This window comes from Simochromis diagramma, unplaced genomic scaffold, assembly GCF_900408965.1.
Source record: "Simochromis diagramma unplaced genomic scaffold, fSimDia1.1 OVJJ01000685.1, whole genome shotgun sequence".
Lineage (NCBI taxonomy): Eukaryota > Metazoa > Chordata > Actinopteri > Cichliformes > Cichlidae > Simochromis > Simochromis diagramma.
Window position 1 is genome coordinate 7,291,921 of NW_024387477.1, and position 20,955 is coordinate 7,312,875.

The following is a 20,955-nucleotide window of genomic DNA, read 5'->3' on the forward strand; positions in this document are numbered from 1 at the left end:
TTGAAGTGCAAATTTAAGACAATTTATTTCAAGCAGGTTTGCAAACAAGGTTGTCATCAAGTGCTTCAAAGCAAACAAACGCCACAAATCCAGACATGAACAAGAATAAACCAATCGACATGCTTTTCATTACCTACTTTCTGGCTGCCTCAATAAAAAAAACAAAAGGAAAGAGACAGTAAAAATGTGGGAACTCCTGAGACCCGTGCAATATCTGTTTTTGAGGCGCACTCTGGAATTAGTAACAGCAGTTCAAGCCTCCAATAAATTGTCAGGTATTGCACAACTCTTTACTTCAAGTCTAAGCAAGTGAACTATGCTAGATGATGACCTCAAAACATTTAAAGGGAGTTAAATTTAACTTTTCTCCCTATCTGATTTCCACGAATGAGGTCAGGTCAGTGCTGTGCAAGTTCTAGCCCTGAATTCTAGATGTTTCACACGTTGAGAAAAATAAAGACGAGCTCACTGTAAACCTGAGCAGACCCTCTCTGAATGGTGGAAAGATTCATACCAGTCAACACAACTTAGAAAACACAGATACAAAAACTAGTCTGTTGCCGCAGCGACAGACTAGTATCTAACATTTAATGCTACAGTCTAAAGTGAGATCCAACTTTGTTTCTCCACATATAAAGAAGCAGAATTTCCTTTATTGTGAAAGTTTATCAGAAATGTTGTTGCTGTTTTTTTGTGGTTCCATTTCAGGCTTCTCTCTGTGCCCTGTAAATACTACTCCCCTCTAAGCTAGAATGAGTCAAAGCAGTGCCATCTTGAAGAGGGGAGTCAGTTTGGCATGTATGAACACTTCCAAGCAACATATGATCCCCTTGCACATTTTAAGACCCCTCAGAGAAACATAAACCTCCTCATATCTTCAGATCGTCTATTCTAGTCTTGTTGTTGCTGTGTTTGGCACTGTGGCCAGGCCTGGCCTGCGTAGGTGACCCAGGGGCAGATCCTGCTCCCTTCTTTCCTTTCAGGTCACATTCCTCTGGCTTGCTGCTGCTGCTCCTCTCCACCGCCAAGTTGTCCTTGTTCTGTTTGTAGGCTGCCTTGCTGTGGTAGGGGTGGAAGGACGAGTCTGTGGCCGCGGTGTAGCAGGGCACTGGTGGGTAAGCGGGCTGGACTTGGCGGTGCTCGTGGAAGTAGTCATCGTAACTTGGGGCAAACGGCACTGCAGTCTCGCCAGGCTCCTTGGAGATACTCTCATGGGACTGGTTGCGCCTCCTGAAGGTGATGCCCTGGCTGCACTTGGTGAAACCCAGATGGTAGATCTCTATGAGGTTGAGGAACAGAGACACAGAGGCCACTCCAAGCATAAAGATGATGAAGATGGTTTTCTCTGTGGGGCGGGATATGTAGCAGTTAACCACATTGGGGCAGGGGGGTCTGTCACATGTGTACATGGGTTTGAGCTCAAAGCCGTACAAAAAGTACTGGGCCACGATGAAGCCCACCTCAAACAGCGTCTTGAAGATCACATTGAAGACATATGTCCGCAAAAGCTCCCCCTGCAGGCGGACTCGTCCCTTATTGTCTCTTATCAGAGCCTTCTTGTGCTTCACATCCACAATGAGAGTCTGTTTGTCTGATTGATGACTGTGCTCCTTTTCTCTCTCATTTTCTTTCTCCTTCTGCTTTTCCTCCATCCGGACTAGATGGAGAATGTGCCCCAGGTATATCAGAGTCGGTGTGGATACAAAGATTATCTGCAGCACCCAGAACCGGACGTGAGATATGGGGAAAGTGATGTCATAGCATACGTTCTCGCAACCGGGCTGCTTGGTGTCGCAGGTGAAGCCCGACTGCTCGTCGCCCCACACCTTCTCTGTCGCAGCACTCAGGATCAGGATGCGGAAGATGAACAGGACAGTGAGCCACACCTTCCCCACGACGGTGGAGTGCTCCTGGGCGTTTTCCAGGAGCTTTCCCAGCAGGTTCCAATCCCCCATGGTTGTGAGAGGTCAGATCTAGAACTACAGAGGATTTGAAAACAGAAATCAGTTATTTCATCTATAGACTGTTGTACACAGCAACAGAGATTAAATGACTACAGTAAAACTAATCCTGAGCGTACGCCTCATCCTTCCTGACGAATAAAAATTCTCTTACCAAGTTCAGCAGAGATCAGAACAACCAAGTCTTTCGGGAGCCAAGCTGCTAACTGAGCGTCCAACTGGGCGACCGCCACTGAGCAGGTAGTGGTCTTATCCACGTGGGTGCAAACAGGATTATATTTACTTTGGGAGGGTATATATTTGGCAAGTGTGGACAGGAGGAAGGCAGGTTTCAGACATGATTCTGCGGCTCCTGGCCTTCATGACCCACGCCATGGCAACACGAGCCACACGAAGTGAAATCAAACACTGGGCAGATGTGGTGGGAGTGTGAATTAGAAACAGTTGAGTAATGTTAGAGCTGTCAGCTCCTGTGACACATTAGGTTTTAAATAGATTCTGCTTCTGATGAATGGTCTATACAGTAGTAAGAGTGGAAGTAGAAGGTATGCTGCTCTGGAGGATGAATTCAAGTGTTGTAATGTGGCAGGTGGGCTGACGCTAAGGGAGCCAGCACCAGCAATCGCAGATTGGACAGCAATTTAAATATGGGACCCCCACTCCACAGTGTGAGATCCCACATTACAATGAAGAATAATGCCATCATTCGAGGAAAAAGAAGTGAAACAACTTCAACTTCTGTTCTCACATAAGACAGCTGTTAACCTGCACTTACAGCATTTGGCCACAGCATGCACCATTAATAAGTTAACTTTAGGTTTAGGACTATAATTTAAACTCCTGAAGAAACAAATATTCCAGTCTATAAAGCATAAAGTTAAAAAAAAAATCACAGAAAACTTACATTTACTGGAGAAAGTCACCGTGTCAGCTCATACATCCTCTGTGGCAAAGCTTCCCACGTCTGGCAGGGTCCATGAGGCCTCACTGCTTTACCGACTGGCCTCAGTGCAACACTGATCTTAGGACCCCCAACAATGCCCTTGAATGGACAGGAAAAGCAGACTCTTGCGAGCCACAAACTTAGTTCCACGCCGACAAGCTCAGTGACTCAGTCTTCTGTCTTCAAATACAACTCTCGCAGAAATCAGAATCCAGGCCCAGGGGTCTTTAGCCGGCCACAGCACACATATGCACACACACTCAACCAAAGAACCAACCAACAAACCTGCTCTCCCTTGACCCTCCCTCCCCCCTCGGTTAAATTTGGCACGGTGTGCACTGTCCAGTGTAAACTATTAAACAAACCCCTGCTCGCATGCTACGGCGAGTGACAGGGCAGCTGGCCAATGATCTTGTCTGCTAAGTCTGTCTGGCCACAAGTGTTCCCGAGATCTAAATATATCACAAGGGTCTCTTTTCCTATCATGGGGGTGGAGATGGGATGGTGGTGGTGCAGGAATGATTTGGAGATGAACAACTACTGGCATCCTGAAGTTCCAAGTCACAGTGACAGGAAAGGGGTAAATGTATTTATTTATTAAAAAAGCTGAATTTCAATGAGTTAAAATCCTAGCTACTAAACACAACAACTCACTTCAGACATATTTCATTATTTCATCAGGTACTCAAAGAAACAACACACTGCATGTTTGCTAAATAATCTCATATTATCTGCCAGTTTATTTCTTCATAATCCACAATGTACACTGTTTCAACCCATTGTATAGTTTATCTGGATTGATTACCTGGATGTAAACTGCTACATGTGCATTTAGAAAGGGTTTTTTGTATGTTACACGCACACATGGCAAACGATTTGTATAAACAGCTACTTTACATTTTATTTACATTTACAGGACAAGTGAGATGTTCACTAATATATCATGATGGTTAATACTAGGGTCTGTTAAACAGTACGTCAGCTGCAAACATTTATTTAAGCCCACTGGAAGAAAATTTTACAAAGATGAAAAGTAAGGAAAGGTATTCTAACTCAAGGATATATCTGCAGTAATGAGACTGGACAAATTCTAAGCTGAGGTACCTCTGTAGACAAGCGGAAAGGACTAACACCGACATTTTTAACTTTTTGGGGATTATGAGCTGAAAATTGATGAAGGTTTACCGACAAGTCAAAGTGAACACACATGTAGAAGCCACAATATTAAAACCGCTGATGGTTGAACATCCTTACAAAACAGTGTTCTCTGTGGAAACTTCTTTGCATGCGTGAGAGTGCTACCATCTGAACACAACAGATCAAGGTAGTAACCTGGCCTCCAAACTCTCCAGACACACAACTTCAAAAAGTCGAAGTTTCATGCTTCAGTGCATTTGAGCTCTTTTGAAGGCATGATATTAGGCAGCTGGTTTCAACACTGTGGCTTACAGGCACCGGTGATGACATGGGAATCATGTTTGGACAGTATTACATTGTTTTGTTTTGTTTTTAATTGAAAATTTCTTTTCTAGCACCAACTGTAGCAACAAGCGGTCTACATTAAGTTCAGAAAAAATCAGTGACCATCAAATAAAATCTAACCACCATACTGTTAACAGCTGTTCAAGTCATTTTACCCATTTATATGTGCTTTCCTATACATCCACTAGCTTCTAATGGTTTCATTTTTTGAATTTCTCATCCAGCATTTCAACTCCTTCAATAACCTCTGATTTTTAAAGGACCAAAGTGATGTTTCAGAGCATTTCGGTTGACTTTTACCGTTACGTGTTTTCGTTTGTTTAGTTTGGAATCGTGGCGTCCACAATTTTCTTAAATTTCAGTATCGAATGATCTGCTATGGTGTGGACTTATGTACAGATTACAAACCCTTTTCCAAACAGCAATCTTTACAGACTTTTTGCACCAATTATGACTGGTATGTTTTAAATTGCTCATATTCAACAACAATTCTGTACACCTGTTTTATTCTTCTAAGAATACTGAGCTGCAACAATAATACAGCTGTTACAAAAACAAGGCATCACACTAATAGTCAGCCTAAGCTTGTCAACAACTTGACAAACTGCTATTTATACTAAAAAATAATATAATGGAAGCCTTCAGAAGCATTGTGGAAACCAGAAAAAAGAAAAACAAAGAAAAAAACCCCTAAAGATCTAATCAAGGTAAGCTTGGTTTTACTGTAACAACAGCCACCTTGGATTTGAGTTAAAATGTTCTTAAGCACCAGTTTAGTCTTTAAACCTTCACTACAGACTCTAGTTTAGGCGAGAACGGCAGCCAATATTTGTGAGTAAAAATGAACAGATAAAAACAAGTATCTAAGATCCACTGACTGAATTATGTATAAATAAATAGCCAAAAAGCTGAAATTGACCTAATACACAGTATATATGTGACTTTAATGCATGAGATACTACGTGGTCAGGTGAGGTTACTGCTTATTAGTTCAAGAGAGTCTCAGAAAGCAGAACACCTCTCACCCCTCTCGGCTGGGCTCTTTTTGGTCACAGTGAACTTAGACTTGAGAGAATGATCTGCTATCAGCTGATTGATTTCATTTTGCTTGTAAGTGGACAATCTTTGGCTTATCCATGGTAACTTTGACTCGTCTTCAGAGCTGCGGAAGGACCGTTTGCAGACCCTGCCTATGAGGTACACCACCTCTGCCAGGTTGAGCAGCACACACACCGCAGACACTGCCAGCATGAACACAGTGAATATGGTCTTTTCTGTCGGTCTGGAGACAAAGCAGTCCACCGTATTGGGGCAAGGGAATGAGTCACATTTCACCAAACGCACCATCTTAAAGTCAGGATAGATCAAGTAAAAGATGTAGAGAAAAGCTACTTCGAAAATTATTCTAAAGATGATACTGATCATGTATGTCCACCACAGAGCGCCCGTGATCTGAAACTTCTGGTTCTTGATGTGTTCCAGCTCTTTGGGACTACTGCGGCCTGCCCTCTTCAGGATCTTCTTGTCGATGTGCCTTCGGTGGGCTACGTGCATGGCCACTAAGAGTGCAGGGGTGGAGACCAGGATGAGCTGGAGCGCCCACAGACGGATGTGTGAAATTGGGAAGAACTGGTCGTAGCAGACGCTATTGCAGCCGGGCTGCTGGGTGTTGCAGGTGAAGCCGGACTTTTCATCGCCCCAGACGCTCTCCGCAGCAACCACCAGGACCAGGATGCGGAAGATGAAGATGACAGACAGCCAGACGCGTCCGATGCCAGTAGAATGCCTGTTTACACCGCTGATCACGGCATAAAAGGACCCCCAGTTCATTTTCGACTCCAGGTCTGGGGAAAAAAGGGATTAATATAAGTTTTTACAGGTGTAGGCAGTTACATGTGTGGGATGCTTTGCGTCTAAAAATCACCCAAAATTCTAATTACTAAGAAAATTTACTCCCCCTTTTTTATTACTGGCATGAAGTCACAATGGCTTGCCAGTTAAATAAGGTCTTTAGACTATAACTGCACACAAAACTTAGCATTTCAGAAAAAAATCTAACCGGTGTAACATGAGTAGTTAGAGGTTTACCAGGCTCAGCCGGCGGTGCAAGCGGCGTAAGCAGCACCGGGTCCAAAGATGACCATCTTGAAGTATGACCTGAGCATCAAGCCGGATTTGGCAGTCAGGAACAACAGACAAGAATTGCCAAGTAGCCTGCCGGCTGTATAAAAACAGGGGCGATGGCCTGCCATCATGCACCGTCAGAAGACGCAACAGGTTGAAACCAATTGCAAAACATTTGCAGAACCACGTGATATGCTCATCCTGTATTAATACTCTACTCCCAGGCTGGCTTACAGCCCAACTGCAGACAGACTGACAGACTGCCAGCAAATTTCTCCAAGGGAGCAGCAAGACATGCATCTCATTGAGGCTTTTCTTTTTTTTTTCCTTGAGAGATCTCTATTGTTTGAGAATAGCTATGTTCTTTGAGGTTTGCCTTAAACAGATCTTAAAATTATGTGGCTTTTAAAGCATATTCAGTAAAACATTGCTACCATAAAGGGAATGATGATGAGACCGTAAGCATGCCAAGTATTTGCCAAGTCAAGTCACTGGGGCATGTCAGTCATCACTCACCCCAAATCCAACCTCTCACTGAATGTTAGTATAAAACAATTAGAAAGGAGATAACATGGATTTTTACCTTCAGCTGCTGGTGGTACACAAAAATGTGTACAAAATGGGAAGAAATAAATTCAAATTTGTGTTTTTTGGCGAGCCAAAAGGCTGGATTGAGAACACCATGCGTTTGGAAAATGCTAATCATTCCTCCGCCACTAGCCACTGCCCTGCACCGTAGCGGTCATATGCTCTTATATAAACTATTTACATACAATGGCACCCTTTATGGGGCTGCAACAAGACTCTTTCAGAATTCAGATCAAACGCCTCGATTTCCGCCTACCCCGGGGCAAAAGAAAGAATCTGTGTGGACACAAAAGGCCTCAGCCTGCCACATTATTTATTGTGCTTGGCAGGGCAGGGAAGTGAAGGACGCTTTTGACCCGAGTCACTGCTGCTGCGACATTAACAGGTTTACGAATTCACACAGATTATATATGAACTAGGGAACTACTGCATAGTCTAATGGAGTGGCTAATTTGAATGCTACAGCACTTTAAAAGATTGATTTGATTAAATTGTCATTTGCACTTTAAAAATAAAATACAGCTTTAATTTTTGATGTTATCTAGACTTTTTAATTCCAACAATACTAGCACAAGAATATATTAACCCAGTCACACAGGTTAGTTCAGTTAAGTCCAATATAACATGTTACCAAATGTGCACGCCCTGAAACAATCTGAAATGGTTCATATTAAAAGTTATTATTTACATAGCACCGTCAACAGGTTAGTTGTGGTCACACCCCCTTCCACGTAACGGTAGAAACCATGATTTACGGCAACACAACGTGGTCGTTTGTCATGTACAATCAGATGACACACAGTGGCTCACTGTGCCATGAGTTTTCCTGCATCACTCGCAGGCCGTACCGTCACTTCTGACAGTGTAGTGGGAGGGTTTGGGTGGCCTGCTAATAATCTGAATGAACTGCACCTCATTTACATTCTCGCTACACAAGGAAGAGACACAAATGTGCAATTGTAGCGAACACATCTTTATTTCAAAGGCAAATATGCAAAAATAATGATAGATTTGCTATTGCATAAGAACAATATCAAGTCAGCAAAGCTTTTCTGTGATCAAAGAAAAATTATACATTTAAAAAACAAAAACAAAAAAGACCTGTTGTACCATGCAGATAAGGTAATAATATAGATATGAATACAACTTAATAGAGAGCGGGTAATCAGACTGAGCAGGCACTGTCTAGTGGCTAAAAATAATCAGGACTTGAAATACAGTTCTGTTCTTAAACACAGCAAAAGGGAACAGGTTAACCAATATCTTTAAATTATACAGTCAAAATAAAACAAACAAAACTAGTTTTGCATGCTTTCCCTGTACATAAAGAATAAAAGCACGAGATACAAAAGAAAAACATGACTTAATGTGTACTAGTCCAGTTAATCCTTTATAAATCTACTTTTAATTTCTTCCCCCCCCCCCCCACACACACACACACGAACTACTTCCTTTGAGTGTAGCATGATATGAGATACTTCTCCCAGTCAGAGTCCTGTTTCTGGGCTTTAAGCTGAACACTGTCTACAAAACAAAACGGAAAATTGTGAATATCAACATAGAGCGGTGACAACGAGGAATAAACACATCGCATTGAAGTATATTAGTGTAGTGTGGACTCTTAGAGAAAATGCATTTTTAAAATATAATGTAACTTACTTCTTTTGATGAGACTGGTCTTCTTAAGTTTGCTGTGGATGGCGTGTCCATTCTGGGCCAGTCTCAAAGACAATGAAGCACCCCTCCTGAAATGATGTGTTAAGTGTGTTCATTACTTATTGGTCCATTTTGAATGTAGAGTAGATGATTGTATTTTGCCTATTTGTGGCACAAACAGATAAACAGTGCTGTGCAAAAGTCTTTCTGAAAGCCTGGACAACAAAGTGTTTCTTTGAACCCTTGCTGCTTTTTTGCTCATTTTAAGAGGAACATTTGTTAAGCCACCCAACACTGTGGCCTTTAAATGATTTGAGCATTAAGAAAAGAAAAAAGAAAAAGTAAACTACTTTCTGTATGAAAGACCAGTTTTACGTTTTATCTTTAATCCCCTATTATGAGCAGCCTGTTGCCTGTTTATGTTTTCCCATTTCTTTTGCTGAATCTATGAAAAATGCCAAAGATAACAGTTTAACAGGCATAATAATATTTTTGCATCAACAAGGTGATTCCTAAAGAGCTATGAACTTAACACTTAGCATATTTCAGCATGGAGTGCAGTGTGTCCTCAAAAGACTTTGGGCAAACTGGACAAGAAGAGTACAAAAGTAGCAGCAGGCAAAATCTGTGGCGACAAGGTCTTATGAGGATGAAACTTCTGGTGCCGTCATGGTTTGAGGTTCCATTTCAAGCCAAGCCAACTTATATTAAAAATAAATAAATAAATAAACAAAGCTTAACAGAGGAAACGGAAAAAGGAGTTTCAGCCAGAGGTACTGGGGATCTTGTCATGACTGATGAGTACTGTTAAGATTTTGATCCACCACCATGCAATGCCATCTGCAAGGCATCCAACTGAAGATGGCCAATCAGCATGACAATAATCCCAATGTCACTGCTAATACAGTAAAAGGATACCTGGATAGAAAACCGCAGTCAGTAATGAACTGGCTGCCTCAAAGCAGATTACTGAAGCAGTGTAGGATCATCTCGACAGAACAACTTCCCAAGAAGAGTGCTGAATGACCTTCAAGAAGCCTGGAGAACTATTCCTGAAGACCATTTAAAGAAGTGACAAGGAAGCTGCCTAAGAGTTCACGCTGCATTCAAAATGATAAGTGGTCGTTCCAAATATTGATTTTGAAATTTGTAAGAATTGTGCAAACTCTGTTTTTGCCTTATTTCCTGCATTTCCAGGTATGTTTGCATATGTTTCAACAAACTGCTGCACTTGTTTTCCTAGCAAAATACATGAAAGGAAAAAGAAATGGGTTGTGGCTCAAGACTTTTTCACATTACTATACAGTCACCATGCTACTTCTTAATTTAACAAATTACATTGTTTAATGGTGACGTAATAATTTTTTTACTGTTAAAATTCTGTCCACTAAAACTTTTACGCCACAATTAATTGACTGTGTTTTATGTTTCGATACCTCATGGCTCCGAGCTTTCCCTTCTCCATGAACAGCTCGACTGTAACTTTGCCTTCCTGTGGGTACAGCCTAGCATAGAGGGTCCTGTTGTGTACAGTCGCTTTGAACCAGCCGACTGCCTCCTCAGACCAATCTCTCCCATTCACAGGCATCACCTAAGGGGTAGGAAATACACACAAAATACCATGAACTGAGATAATTCATTTCCTTTTCTCACCAAGTAACAGATAACGCTGTGACTAATAGTGGACAAATGCAAATTATTAAGCCCACACTCTCACAGCACAGCTTTTTAACATTTCCATGTATGCAAACTCTGGCAGGGACAGTCCGTATGACTCTCTCTGAATATTTTTAAGTGTCCATGCAGGTGGACTGTAAATCCACTTACATTAGCCAGTGAAACCTGCACAGCCTGAAGTGGTATAGTAGCCATTTCAGGGGTCAGCTCCTTTATATTTGACAGTGACAGACAGGCAGCGTCACCATAGTCCAACCTTTTCACTTCCACCTTGATGGATGTCTCTGTCCCAGCACCATCTTACATCCAAAAGACAGAGAGCATACAAAGCAAGACTAAAAATCCAGTGTGATATTCCCAAGTGGCTACCAGGAAAACAAAGTGACACTGCTACCATCTAGAGGCATACATCTGCAAAAACATTTCAACACAAGGACAGAACCCACCTCTGCTCACGCCACATATCTTTATCACCTGGCTCCTGCACCATTGTTCTCGCTCGGCGACCCAACCCATTACTACGGTTCCAATATCTGGAATGCAGTTCTGCTCAGCATATGAACTACTGGCTTTCCAGCTGTGCCAAATGAAAATAATAATGATGATGACCAGAAACACGTGGGTTATTAAAAAAAGAAAAAAAAATCTACAAAGAAAACAGTTATGAATAAAAGGCATAAATGGCTCTTTAAGTTCTGAAAATGTCATCAGTGAATCAGCGGGAAAATCTGAGAAAAAGCAGGCTTAAGTTTAGCCTCAGCAATGAATGACTTACTCTGTGGCAAAGGCCCGTAGCTTCTCATGGGAGTCTGCCTGCTGGATGTAGAAGTTGCTCGGACTCACAATGTGAGACACTACAACCTCAGTCTCTTCAAATCTTCGAATTTGGAAATCGGGAATCTTTAAACTGTTGGTTGTTGCCATTTTCGCACCATCAGAACTGTTATCACGTTCAGGCTCTGCGCACTTGGGACTTTTGGGTTTCCAGTGGATATTCACACCCACGATCTCTGGCTGAGTAGTTATATTTTGGCAGTCTTCACTTCCCAAGGGACCAGGATCAGAGACCCTCTCCACTACCTCTGCGAAGATGTCTCCAATATCCCAGAGTTCAGTTTGTGTTGCAATCACACAACTATAGATGAGAGAGCCACTTGACTCGGCTTTTTTCACTCTGAAGACTGGGGCTCGGGTTTCAAACTTTGCATTCAAAGTTTTTGGAGCAAGAACTTCTACCAGATCGGTGACAACGTGACTGAACTGGTCTTTTTGTGGTGTAATGGTCGGTGACACAGGCTGCTGTAAATCTGAACTGTATGCACGTTTAGCCCACTCCATGGCCGTGACCTCCAGTGAACCCATGTTTTTAACTTTTGCTCTGAGGAAGTGCAGCAGCTGGGAGGATGTTTGTTTTTGGTGTTGCACCTTGACATCATCTTCACATCCCCAGTGTAATAGTGGTGTGGTGTTCATGGGTTTTGGGTTACTGAGCTCGGGGAAAACAGCTTTTAAGGGAGGTAAAAGTATTTGAGGCCTCTCTGCACTTCTGTCACGGCTCTCATCAGTGACAGGTGGAAAAATCCCAGCATCCGCTTGGCTCTTCTCCTCAAAATCAACCTGCTTTTCTTCAACCTTAAAATCACAACTTGAAGTCAAAACAGTGCTGGTGAGGCTTGAAGAACGCCTGCATATCATGTTGTCCTGATAGCCTGCCGCAGGCTTCGAGGTGAGGAAGCGTTGTAGCTGCTGAAGAGACACCGTGGCTCCCAGTACCTGGATTGCTTTTGCTATTGAGCTCGCCATCAGCGAGTTCTTTAACATGGGCCCAAACTTAAAAACATCTGTAATCTCTTTGACGCCAAGCTGCTGTATCTGATTTCCGCTGACTCCATTTTTAACCTTAGGAAGGAGACAAACCTGCGGGTCTGACAGGGAAAGCAGGCAGCAGAGGTTTATTAATACAGTTACTTATCCATCTGTAGCTATACGATTAATTTATAACTTACCAGCTGTGAGGTCCTTTAATGAAGCTGAAAGCTTTGCGACTGTTTGACATTTCACATCTAAAGCTTTTGAGAGATCGCTGAACAAGCTCCTGGGACAAGATGAATTCAGGTAACCTTGGACATCTTTATAGGCCTGGTTGTAAAAAAACGGGGAAATTTGTGTGGTTTATTTAAAAATACACATACATTGTGTTTATTAGTTCAGAGGAAACCAATTTTGGCAGTCAGCTGATATTTCACGTTTTTGTAATGACGAACACACTGTACCTTTTTCCATTGGTCTTAGCAATATCAGCTAATGTAATTAAATGCATTAATTAGTCGCTCGCTTGCCAGCTAGCTAGCTTTACCTTGATGGTGAAGTTGCGAAGGTCTTGTTCAAGTTTATTCCGGGCATTTTCCAGCAAGAACAGCTGGTAAGTTAACTGCACTTTCTGGGAGATCATGGAGGACGCCGACTGGAGGGTGACAGCCAGCTGGTGAGGAGCCATGGCGTGCGTATCCGACTCCTTTTTCCACCAAGGCCAGGCCGCCATCTTGAGAAGAGGCCCCAGCCAGTAGAGGTGGGCGGAATGGATCGAAAAATAAACCTCAAATATGCACTATGAAGAAAGTCCAAACCTTTTTGTGTGGTTTAGAGACAGAAAAACTTGCATTCCAAGTCTCCAAAGACTCCGTTTCAAATGACCTGAAAAGCTGAAAGTGGTGTTTTGTTGCGTTAACTGATTATTGTGGAAAGTAATCAGTGATATAGTGGTGATTAAAACGATAATTCATGGCATACTACTCTCCCCCAATTAGCTACCCGAATAACAAACAGTAACCAATCCTGGCCCTGCATTTACTTGGTATTGGATCGATACCAATATTTGTAGTGTGGAACAGCATTACTGTGAATGAGGGAAATGTGAATGTTGATTTTTTTGTTGTTGAAATGTTCAGGCAAGTATATACATGTTAAATGACAAGATATGTAAGATTAAGTTTTTGTACAAAGTATTGGTGTCAGATTAGTATCATGATACCACCCTGAATTTGGAATTTTTTTAGTTTTTTTTTTTTTTTTTTAGACCTGGAGCTAAATGTGCCTGTCTCTAAAGTACTTTGCATCTACATCTGTTTTTAAAATGATTAAAAAAAAATAGATTTCAGACATCTTTCATAGTGCATGTTTGATTTTTATTTTCATTTCCAATTAAATTAACATTTAAAAGAATTTAGAACTTTTTTTTTATCAGACAGCATTTGACAGTCTAGAGCAAGGATGTCAAGCTCATTTGACATAGTGGGCTGCATACAGCCCACTTTGATCCATAAGAAGTTTAACCATCCATTGAATTTCTCAGATATCTTCATATAACAAAAAAGAAGTACCTTTTAAGCAGTATGTCTCAGTTTTTCTACACGATAAAGAAATGCTGCTATATTAAATGGAAGAAATCTGTCCATATTGTAAGTACTGGATGTAACAGACTATGACTTTCTAACTGTGGACCCTATTTAAAAAGATAGAAGTTTCAGTTGTAGATATTGAATTTAACTGTTTATCTATTATTTAGTTACTTTGGTGTGTTATGAATAGTTACGAAGGAGGTCCTTATCAGTAGGAAAAGCTGTCAACCTTATAGAAAATACAGTTAAAAGTCCCAAACTTATGCCCTTTTTCTCAATTTTTTTTCCAAGTCTGTCTAGTTGGACAGAATGGAGTCTTTGGCGGTCTGATTCTGGCCCAGGGGCCATGTGTTTGGCACCCCTGGTGTAGAGGTAGAAACAGAAAGTCGTGCAACTTTGCATGCAAGCTGTTGCTAATGTCTAAATGCCAGTAACTATCAACACCAAGAAGAAGAATGAATACAATTTACTTCTTGCATTCCTATGGTTTGACACCTAATGCTATCCACACAGTGTTCTTTTCTTCAAGTGCTCTGTGCTTGAACTTGTCAAGCTGCTACTTGATCTAGAAGCTGAAACGTGTGGGTGGGGCAATACAGACATTTTACTAAAGTTAATATTGCTCAAGAGTTAGATTGATAGGCAGTTTTGCTGTACCCATGATAATGCTGACATCACATATACTGGTTCCAGTTGCAAAACGGCACTTTGCATCAGTTTCAAGAAGAGGGATTTGCCAATAGGAAGACAGCAAGAAAGATTGCTCAATGGCATATCTTTTTTTTCTTTTGGTGTACATCCAGAGGTACTTGCTTACAATTTCAAATATCTTTTCATGCCATTGCCAGTGGATCAGTATTGTAGGATGCAAGTCAAAGTTTAATGTTGTGTTGCTTAGTTTCACAATCTTAATGGACGACCTTCTCTGATCATGACCTTACAGTTAGGATTCTATGATTTGGTGGCATTTCAACTATAATTGTTCACCTTCCCACCTCATTGATTTATTTTGTAGATACTGAAATGCGGGGAATGGTATTCTTAAATAAAGAACTGCACGATATCGTGGTTATTCAGTGCAACATGTTTATTATGTAAACCATACACCGTTGCAACATCTGACCACAGTCTCCAGGGTCAGAGCCACACATTATATATTACAGAACAGGCTGGTATAATGACATTTCTTGTATAAAGACAAAATAAGCCATTCTTATTTAAAAATATATACAAATCAATATGTTTAAACAAAAGCTCTCTTACAAGGGTCTATATGGCAATTGTGTTGAATTATTCAGGAGTCCAGTCGTGACTCTTGGAATGTTCTGCAAGGCTTCATAGACATCATAAAAATGTAATCCACTGGCTAAAGCTTTTAGTTTCAAACAAACATTCACGATGAAGAATGGATATGAACTCTTGTGATTCTTGATTTGACGTGCACTGTAACCAAACCACTTGGGAATCAGTAATGCCAATTTCCAGTTTAAGATTTTAGCTGCAGAGGTCACGAAAAGTTTGCAGGTATGTCCTGTAAGACTGTAATGTGCAATAACCAAAATCTTCACTTTTCCACCAAGTTTATGGTATGCTTACTTTACATAGCCCATGTGCACGTCTAAAATTATCTAAAAAAAACTGTAAAAGACTGATTTGAGACTTCACACCATAACAGATCTCTGTGTGCAGCACAGCTTCCTGCTGAACATGATGAAAACTGCTAACAAAACAATTGCAAATAAGACTATTATCATCATTTGTCCAAAATGAACTTCCTGTGCCTTTGTGCGCAATGAACAGTACAATGAAGGGTTCATCAGATATTCTGTCACCGTAAGGTTTCTAACTCTCGTAAAGCATTCTGCCTCACTGATATCGGGCACTGTAATCTCCGTCTCATTTAAGACCATCAACCATCTGTTGTCACAGCAGTTGAAAGGATTCCCGCTTATATGCATGACAGTAAGGTTTGTGGATAAAGCACGAATCAACGAAGGGTTTAAACTTATAAAAACATTATGTCTTATGTCAATTTCTCTCAGGGGAGAACAACTTAAACTTCTGGGAATTGTATCCAGCAGGTTGTTCGATACGTTCAGGTGGGTTAAAGCCGGCATGCACGGTAGAGACAACAGACGAGAGCTGGTTAAGTTGATCTCACTGATAATTAAGGACTGAAGAGTTGTTTGCACACCTTCTAGCGCCCCCTCTTGCATGACCAGTGATGGATTTTTTGCAAGGCTGAGGGAAACCAAAGAAGTCCCCTGAAATGTGTTAGGCTGAAGCATTTTTATGCCATTTCCTTTAAGATTGAGGTGTTTTAGAGTCCCTAAGTAGGCGAATTCAACACAAAGGTCATCAGGATTTGTTTGCTGTGTTGAGTTAATGCTTCCTAAGTGATCAGCAGAAGTGCAAGGTTGGACTGAGTTGTCTTGCAGATTTAGTCTTTCTATTTGTGCGAGTGCACTGAGAAAAGGTGGGGAAATATATACCAGCCTGTTGCTTTGCAGGTCAAGGTGCTTTAGGGAGCGGAAGAAAAGCTGGCGAAGGGGTCCTGAGTCAGAGTCATTTCTCACATCCCAGATGATGCTTTGTAGACAGTTATAGCTGAGATTCAGAGTTTCTAAAGACAGCAATAGGCTTAAAGTCTCGATTGGGAAAGACCTGAAGTGGTTGTAGCTCAGGTCAATATAAATCAGTGGCATGGGCCTCCAGTTTGAGTGTAGGTTGTTTTTTATTGCAATTTTTTCACCTACAATCTCACTATAAAGAGAATTTGTCTCTGACACCAAAGCAGCCTCTGAATAGGAACCGATCATGTTATTCTGTAAATAAAGATACCGCAAACGGTTCATTTTCGGAACGATTGGAAAGTAAAGAAGTTGGTTGTGGCTGAGATCAAGAACTTCAAGCCTGTACAGCCTGCTGTCCTCATGTGTGACAAAAAACTCTACAGAGTTTCTGCTCAGATTTAGAAATTTCACTTGACGCAATTTAAAATCACAAATGTGCGCAAGATTGTTTTTAGCCAAGTTTAACACCTCTAATTGGATCAGTGATTCGAACGTCCCTTCTTCGATCTCAGATATCAGATTGTCGTCAATAGCAATGGCCCTCAGGCTTTTACTCTCTGTGAATAATTTGTGTGAAAGTCTTGTTAAAGCATTACCGGTCATCTTGAGCTGATCGAGGGCGGATTTGTTTCTAAGGTAGTGCTCGGCTGCAAAGTCACTCAGGCCGTTCATTGATATGTCCAAATCCTTCAGCCCGCTGAGGGATTGGAGGGCTTTGCTGTTATTGCCAAGGTTGTTGTTTAGTTCGTTTCTGGACAAATTCAGCTGCTCAAGTCGAACCAGGTTTTCAAACAGCCCCTCGGAGATGAGATCCAGCTGGTTGTTGCTCAAGTCCAGCTGCTCCAAGTAAGGCAGCTCAAGCGTGTGCAGCTGTTTGATGAAGTTATTGGACAGGTCCAGTCTTCTGATCCTTATATCCAAATCCACAGGGATAGAAGAGAGATTCCGATTGTTCCAGGACTGCTCCTTGAAATTAAAGGAACACAGTGTGAGCCTCAGAGATGGGGCACTTTTAAAAAATATCAAAACCAGCAATTCTGTAGGCTTAAGAAATAAATAAATAGTGCAAATTTAAAAACATTTAGCATTTATATTGATCATGTTGAACCTACCCTCGAAGCATAATACGTCAGTCCTGTTACGCAAAGGTCATGGCTGAGTGACCAGAGTAGTAGGAAGTTGGAGAACATATGTCTGACCATTCTCCCTCTGCTGCTGCTGCTAAACTGTACCACTGCTGTTGTCAGAGCTCGTATGCACTCACACACACACACCAACACCCTCTTATAGCCATGCTTCATCAAAAAAAAGGGAGAGAGAAAACAGCTGTGGCCACCAGATAGGGAAGGTGGATACTATATTTAGACAATAAAGACATGACCACGTAGACCGCCTCTTTCTGTCAAGCTTTAGGTCACATGTAAGCGAAAACCTTATAATTTGTAAAAAAAAAAAAAAAAAAAGGTTTGTAGACAAACATATTGTGTTTTTAGTGCTAAGTGAAGCCACTTTTAGAGATAAATGCATTTAGAATTTGCTAGCACTTTAAATACAAGTTGAGAAATAATTTGCACTGACACATTATCCCATTTATAACAACTTTAATTAGATGATGATACATTATTTATTGTGGTGTTCAAGAACCTTCCTGGGAGATAAATTTATACATTTGTTTGTTCCTGACAAAGTCTCTGGAAACGGAAAGCGTTTTAAAATAGACAAGAGGAACAAATAAGCAGACAGCGCGTAGGTGGAACAGGAGGGAAGCCCCCAGCAAGGTATAAAGGAACACGCCTAAAATAGACTGATGAAAGGAGGTGCTGGCACATGAGTACAAATGTTTGGGAGTCAGCCCAGGACATGCACCCAAATTCTACATTTTAAAGCTAATATATATTTGAAAAAAATGTATTTGCCTGGCAGGAAAAATAGTTTTCCTGCTGCTGCCACTCTGCTTTATATCTGCACAGCCCTCACGCTGCTCAGTGTCAGTTTCCCACTTCCAGCAACAGTCAGCTGCATCCTTATCATCCTCCTACTGTCTTGTTTCAGTTCAGCTGTATGACACCAAAGAAGGTTGAGTCTTCATCTGTAGATATCAGGGCTGTGGGCCTGTCTGGGATCACCAGTTCTAGCTCGTCATCCTGAAGCAACTGCACTGTGCCTGCAACAGAGGACAAACGCTGTCAGAAAGTGTAAATGTATTTAAACGTACAGTACATGTTTGCTATACACAAAAGCCTTTTTACTATTGTTGCTACTTTTGGATTGTTTTTTTTGCTAATGGACTTGTATGTTGTCGGATATCCTGGATATTATGGCCATCTCATGGTTTTTATGAGGGGTGGCCCCCCCACTAGGAAGTTGGCTTGATGGGTTTGTTTCAGATGAGGGGCACTGCCCAGGGCAGAAAAATGGAGCCAGTGCAGAAATACCAAAAACTGCAGTTTGTCTAATGGATGCTTGAGGCTGGCATCAAAACCAGGTCAAATACTCTATAGTACAGGATAGTACTACAGTTAAAAGGCCTGTGCAGCATTAACAAGCATGTTTATAGCCTGGCACAAAAGAAAGATTTGGGAATTTATGGATAAGCTAGTGCATGGTAGCTGAATTTTCTTTTCTTTCTTTTTTTAAATGGAGGCTGGTGATATTTAAAACTCAGGGCGTGCCCAGCTTGACAGGTGTCCCAACACAGGAAGTTACAGTTGACTGCACTTGCGGTGTTAGGGCCTTTTGGAGCGTTTGTGAACTGAATTATATGAAAAAGTATAATTTGCTAACTTGTTTGAAGGACTACAGTTCCTGAGATTCATTAGCTTCTTATTTACCACCAGTAAGTAGATACCCTTTGCAGAAAGCTAAGCAAGCTCCAGTTATGGTTATGTCTGGTTCCAAAAGTGCAAAATAGCAGCTCTCAAAATGCTTCAAACTATTGGCCGACACAGGCTTAAAACCTGGAATAAACTGTGTAGCTGCACAAAGGCCCCGATATTAGATGAACAGGGATTCTTTTGAACTGTAAATTATTGCAAAGCTACTTTAGTATAGTGTCTAAGAATAAAAATGTGGAACTGGAAATCAGCACGAGAGATCCACTTTCAAGGAACAGTGTAACATTTTCAAAAATATGCCTATTTGACCTCGATAAGTAGAGGAAGGAACAGCGCTGTGTATTACAGAGAGCGCCTGTATCCAAAAGCAAAAAAACCTCCACAGCAGCAGTCTCTCACTGACCTGCAGTGTAGCATGTGTTGGCAGGATATCTATCGGGCATCGCTTGCAGGCAGCGCAACAGCTCGGCTTCAGCTGAGGCCCTACTTCGAACAACATGACCCATAACTATGCTTGGGCTTTCAAACAAAACCTGCAAATTAAGCAGAACATTACCTAACTGGTTGGAACAAATCATATGCATGATCAATTTAATTCTGCTCGAGTTAGAGTGACACAATACTTGTCCAAACACCAAGTAATAACCGTCTTCTTGGACAACAATTCTGTTTTCCTTTTGTGAAATTGCATTTCCTCGCTGTGCAGAAACAATCCAAGAGATCACAGTTATATTTCCTGTGAGAAAAAGGCAAGATACGCTTCATCAAAATAATGGCAGACGGTACAGCCAACGACTTGGATTTAGTTTTACCTCTTATGTCTGGCCGTTTGTTAGTGTCAGCCCTTAACTGCAGAAATGCTGTTGGAGCTGGCAAGAGAAGGAAATAAACACTTGACTTTCATTTTTTATTAACTTAGCATATACTGTTTGTGCTGTCATTACCAGATTAGACTGGAACTAACAAGATATTTTCAGTTCTCAGCTCTGACCCACCTCTAGAACTGCCTGGGTCCCTTTTGACTCTCCTAGAAGATATCTTCAGAGAACTGTGAGCTTCCTGGAAGACTCTTGACTTAATGTCCTATGAGAAAAACAAAGCCTTGTGATAAAATTTATTATTGCAGCGCTATCTGAACAACTCACTAATGGTATAAATCTCAGTAGTACAATGTCCAAGATGACTCCATCCTGTATAATCAGTGACATACCTCGCTTGTTTTAAGCATCTTGGCCAATTTCCCATCGACTCCCTCAGAACATGGTTGATTTAATTGTAGAATTATGTCTCCTTGGAGTTTGCGAAAATCATTTTCTAAAACCCTGGCTCTGTGCACCAGGAAAAGACTGAGACAAAACATGAACGCTGTGAGTGATAATAACGCATTATAGAGCATTTTGAGACTAACAAGCTGTCCCCCCCCAGTCCCCAAGTTACTCAAACGAATGAAGTCACACATCGGTACACTCCGGAAACCTAAACGTTCAGTTTCAAAATTAGTTTTTAAAATGAGGAACTATCTTTGCCCTGCCTCTCAAGATGGAACTCATTTGGACTGCGTGAAAATTACAGCCAAACTCTGAGATGTATTGTGAAACTCGCAAAGTAAAAAGCCACATTTTAATAAAGACAAAGGCCTCGCTCGCAGAGCATCATTTGTTCTTGTCAGTACTCGTGCCAGCTCAGTCCGATATGAAAGAGAAGTTGTAACCTTTTAAA

General features: G+C 41.3%; 5 protein-coding genes across 7 annotated transcripts; all 5 read right to left on the reverse strand.

Moving 5' to 3' along the window:
- On the reverse strand, positions 1-1,977 carry LOC120724207 (gap junction alpha-3 protein-like). The gene has a single exon (XM_040016274.1). It carries the CDS (start codon positions 1,953-1,955, stop codon positions 870-872), a length of 1,086 nt encoding a protein of 361 aa, XP_039872208.1. The 5' UTR covers positions 1,956-1,977; the 3' UTR covers positions 1-869.
- Positions 1,978-3,254: 1,277 nt separating this feature from the next.
- On the reverse strand, positions 3,255-7,805 carry gjb1b (gap junction protein beta 1b). 2 transcript variants are annotated; one of them, XM_040016276.1, is made up of 2 exons: positions 7,094-7,805; positions 3,255-6,230 (listed from the first exon to the last, which is right to left on the reverse strand). In XM_040016276.1, the coding sequence occupies exon 2, from the start codon at positions 6,214-6,216 to the stop codon at positions 5,389-5,391; it is 828 nt and encodes a 275-aa protein (XP_039872210.1). In that variant the 5' UTR covers positions 6,217-6,230; positions 7,094-7,805; the 3' UTR covers positions 3,255-5,388. The 2 variants fall into 2 exon arrangements, with proteins under 2 accessions (XP_039872210.1, XP_039872209.1); XM_040016275.1 differs by lacking the exon at positions 7,094-7,805 and adding an exon at positions 6,475-7,087.
- A 258-nt stretch (positions 7,806-8,063) lies between these two features.
- Positions 8,064-13,329, reverse strand: LOC120724206. The gene is made up of 8 exons (XM_040016273.1): positions 12,788-13,329; positions 12,438-12,570; positions 11,207-12,356; positions 10,878-11,008; positions 10,582-10,730; positions 10,191-10,345; positions 8,758-8,843; positions 8,064-8,622 (listed from the first exon to the last, which is right to left on the reverse strand). Exons 1-8 carry the CDS (start codon positions 12,971-12,973, stop codon positions 8,543-8,545), a joined length of 2,070 nt encoding a protein of 689 aa, XP_039872207.1. The 5' UTR covers positions 12,974-13,329; the 3' UTR covers positions 8,064-8,542.
- A 1,077-nt stretch (positions 13,330-14,406) lies between these two features.
- Positions 14,407-17,876, reverse strand: LOC120724098 (transforming growth factor beta activator LRRC32-like). Its single transcript, XM_040016066.1, has 2 exons — positions 17,515-17,876; positions 14,407-17,368 (listed from the first exon to the last, which is right to left on the reverse strand). Exons 1-2 carry the CDS (start codon positions 17,701-17,703, stop codon positions 15,491-15,493), a joined length of 2,067 nt encoding a protein of 688 aa, XP_039872000.1. The 5' UTR covers positions 17,704-17,876; the 3' UTR covers positions 14,407-15,490.
- A 110-nt stretch (positions 17,877-17,986) lies between these two features.
- Positions 17,987-20,778, reverse strand: LOC120724100 (tumor necrosis factor ligand superfamily member 13B-like). Of its 2 annotated transcripts, XM_040016070.1 has the most exons (6): positions 20,447-20,744; positions 20,232-20,319; positions 20,049-20,105; positions 19,860-19,972; positions 19,640-19,769; positions 17,987-18,566 (listed from the first exon to the last, which is right to left on the reverse strand). In XM_040016070.1, the coding sequence occupies exons 1-6, from the start codon at positions 20,693-20,695 to the stop codon at positions 18,451-18,453; spliced, it is 753 nt and encodes a 250-aa protein (XP_039872004.1). In that variant the 5' UTR covers positions 20,696-20,744; the 3' UTR covers positions 17,987-18,450. The 2 variants fall into 2 exon arrangements, with proteins under 2 accessions (XP_039872004.1, XP_039872003.1); XM_040016069.1 differs by having other exon boundaries at positions 19,640-19,972; positions 20,447-20,778.
- Positions 20,779-20,955: the final 177 nt, after the last annotated feature.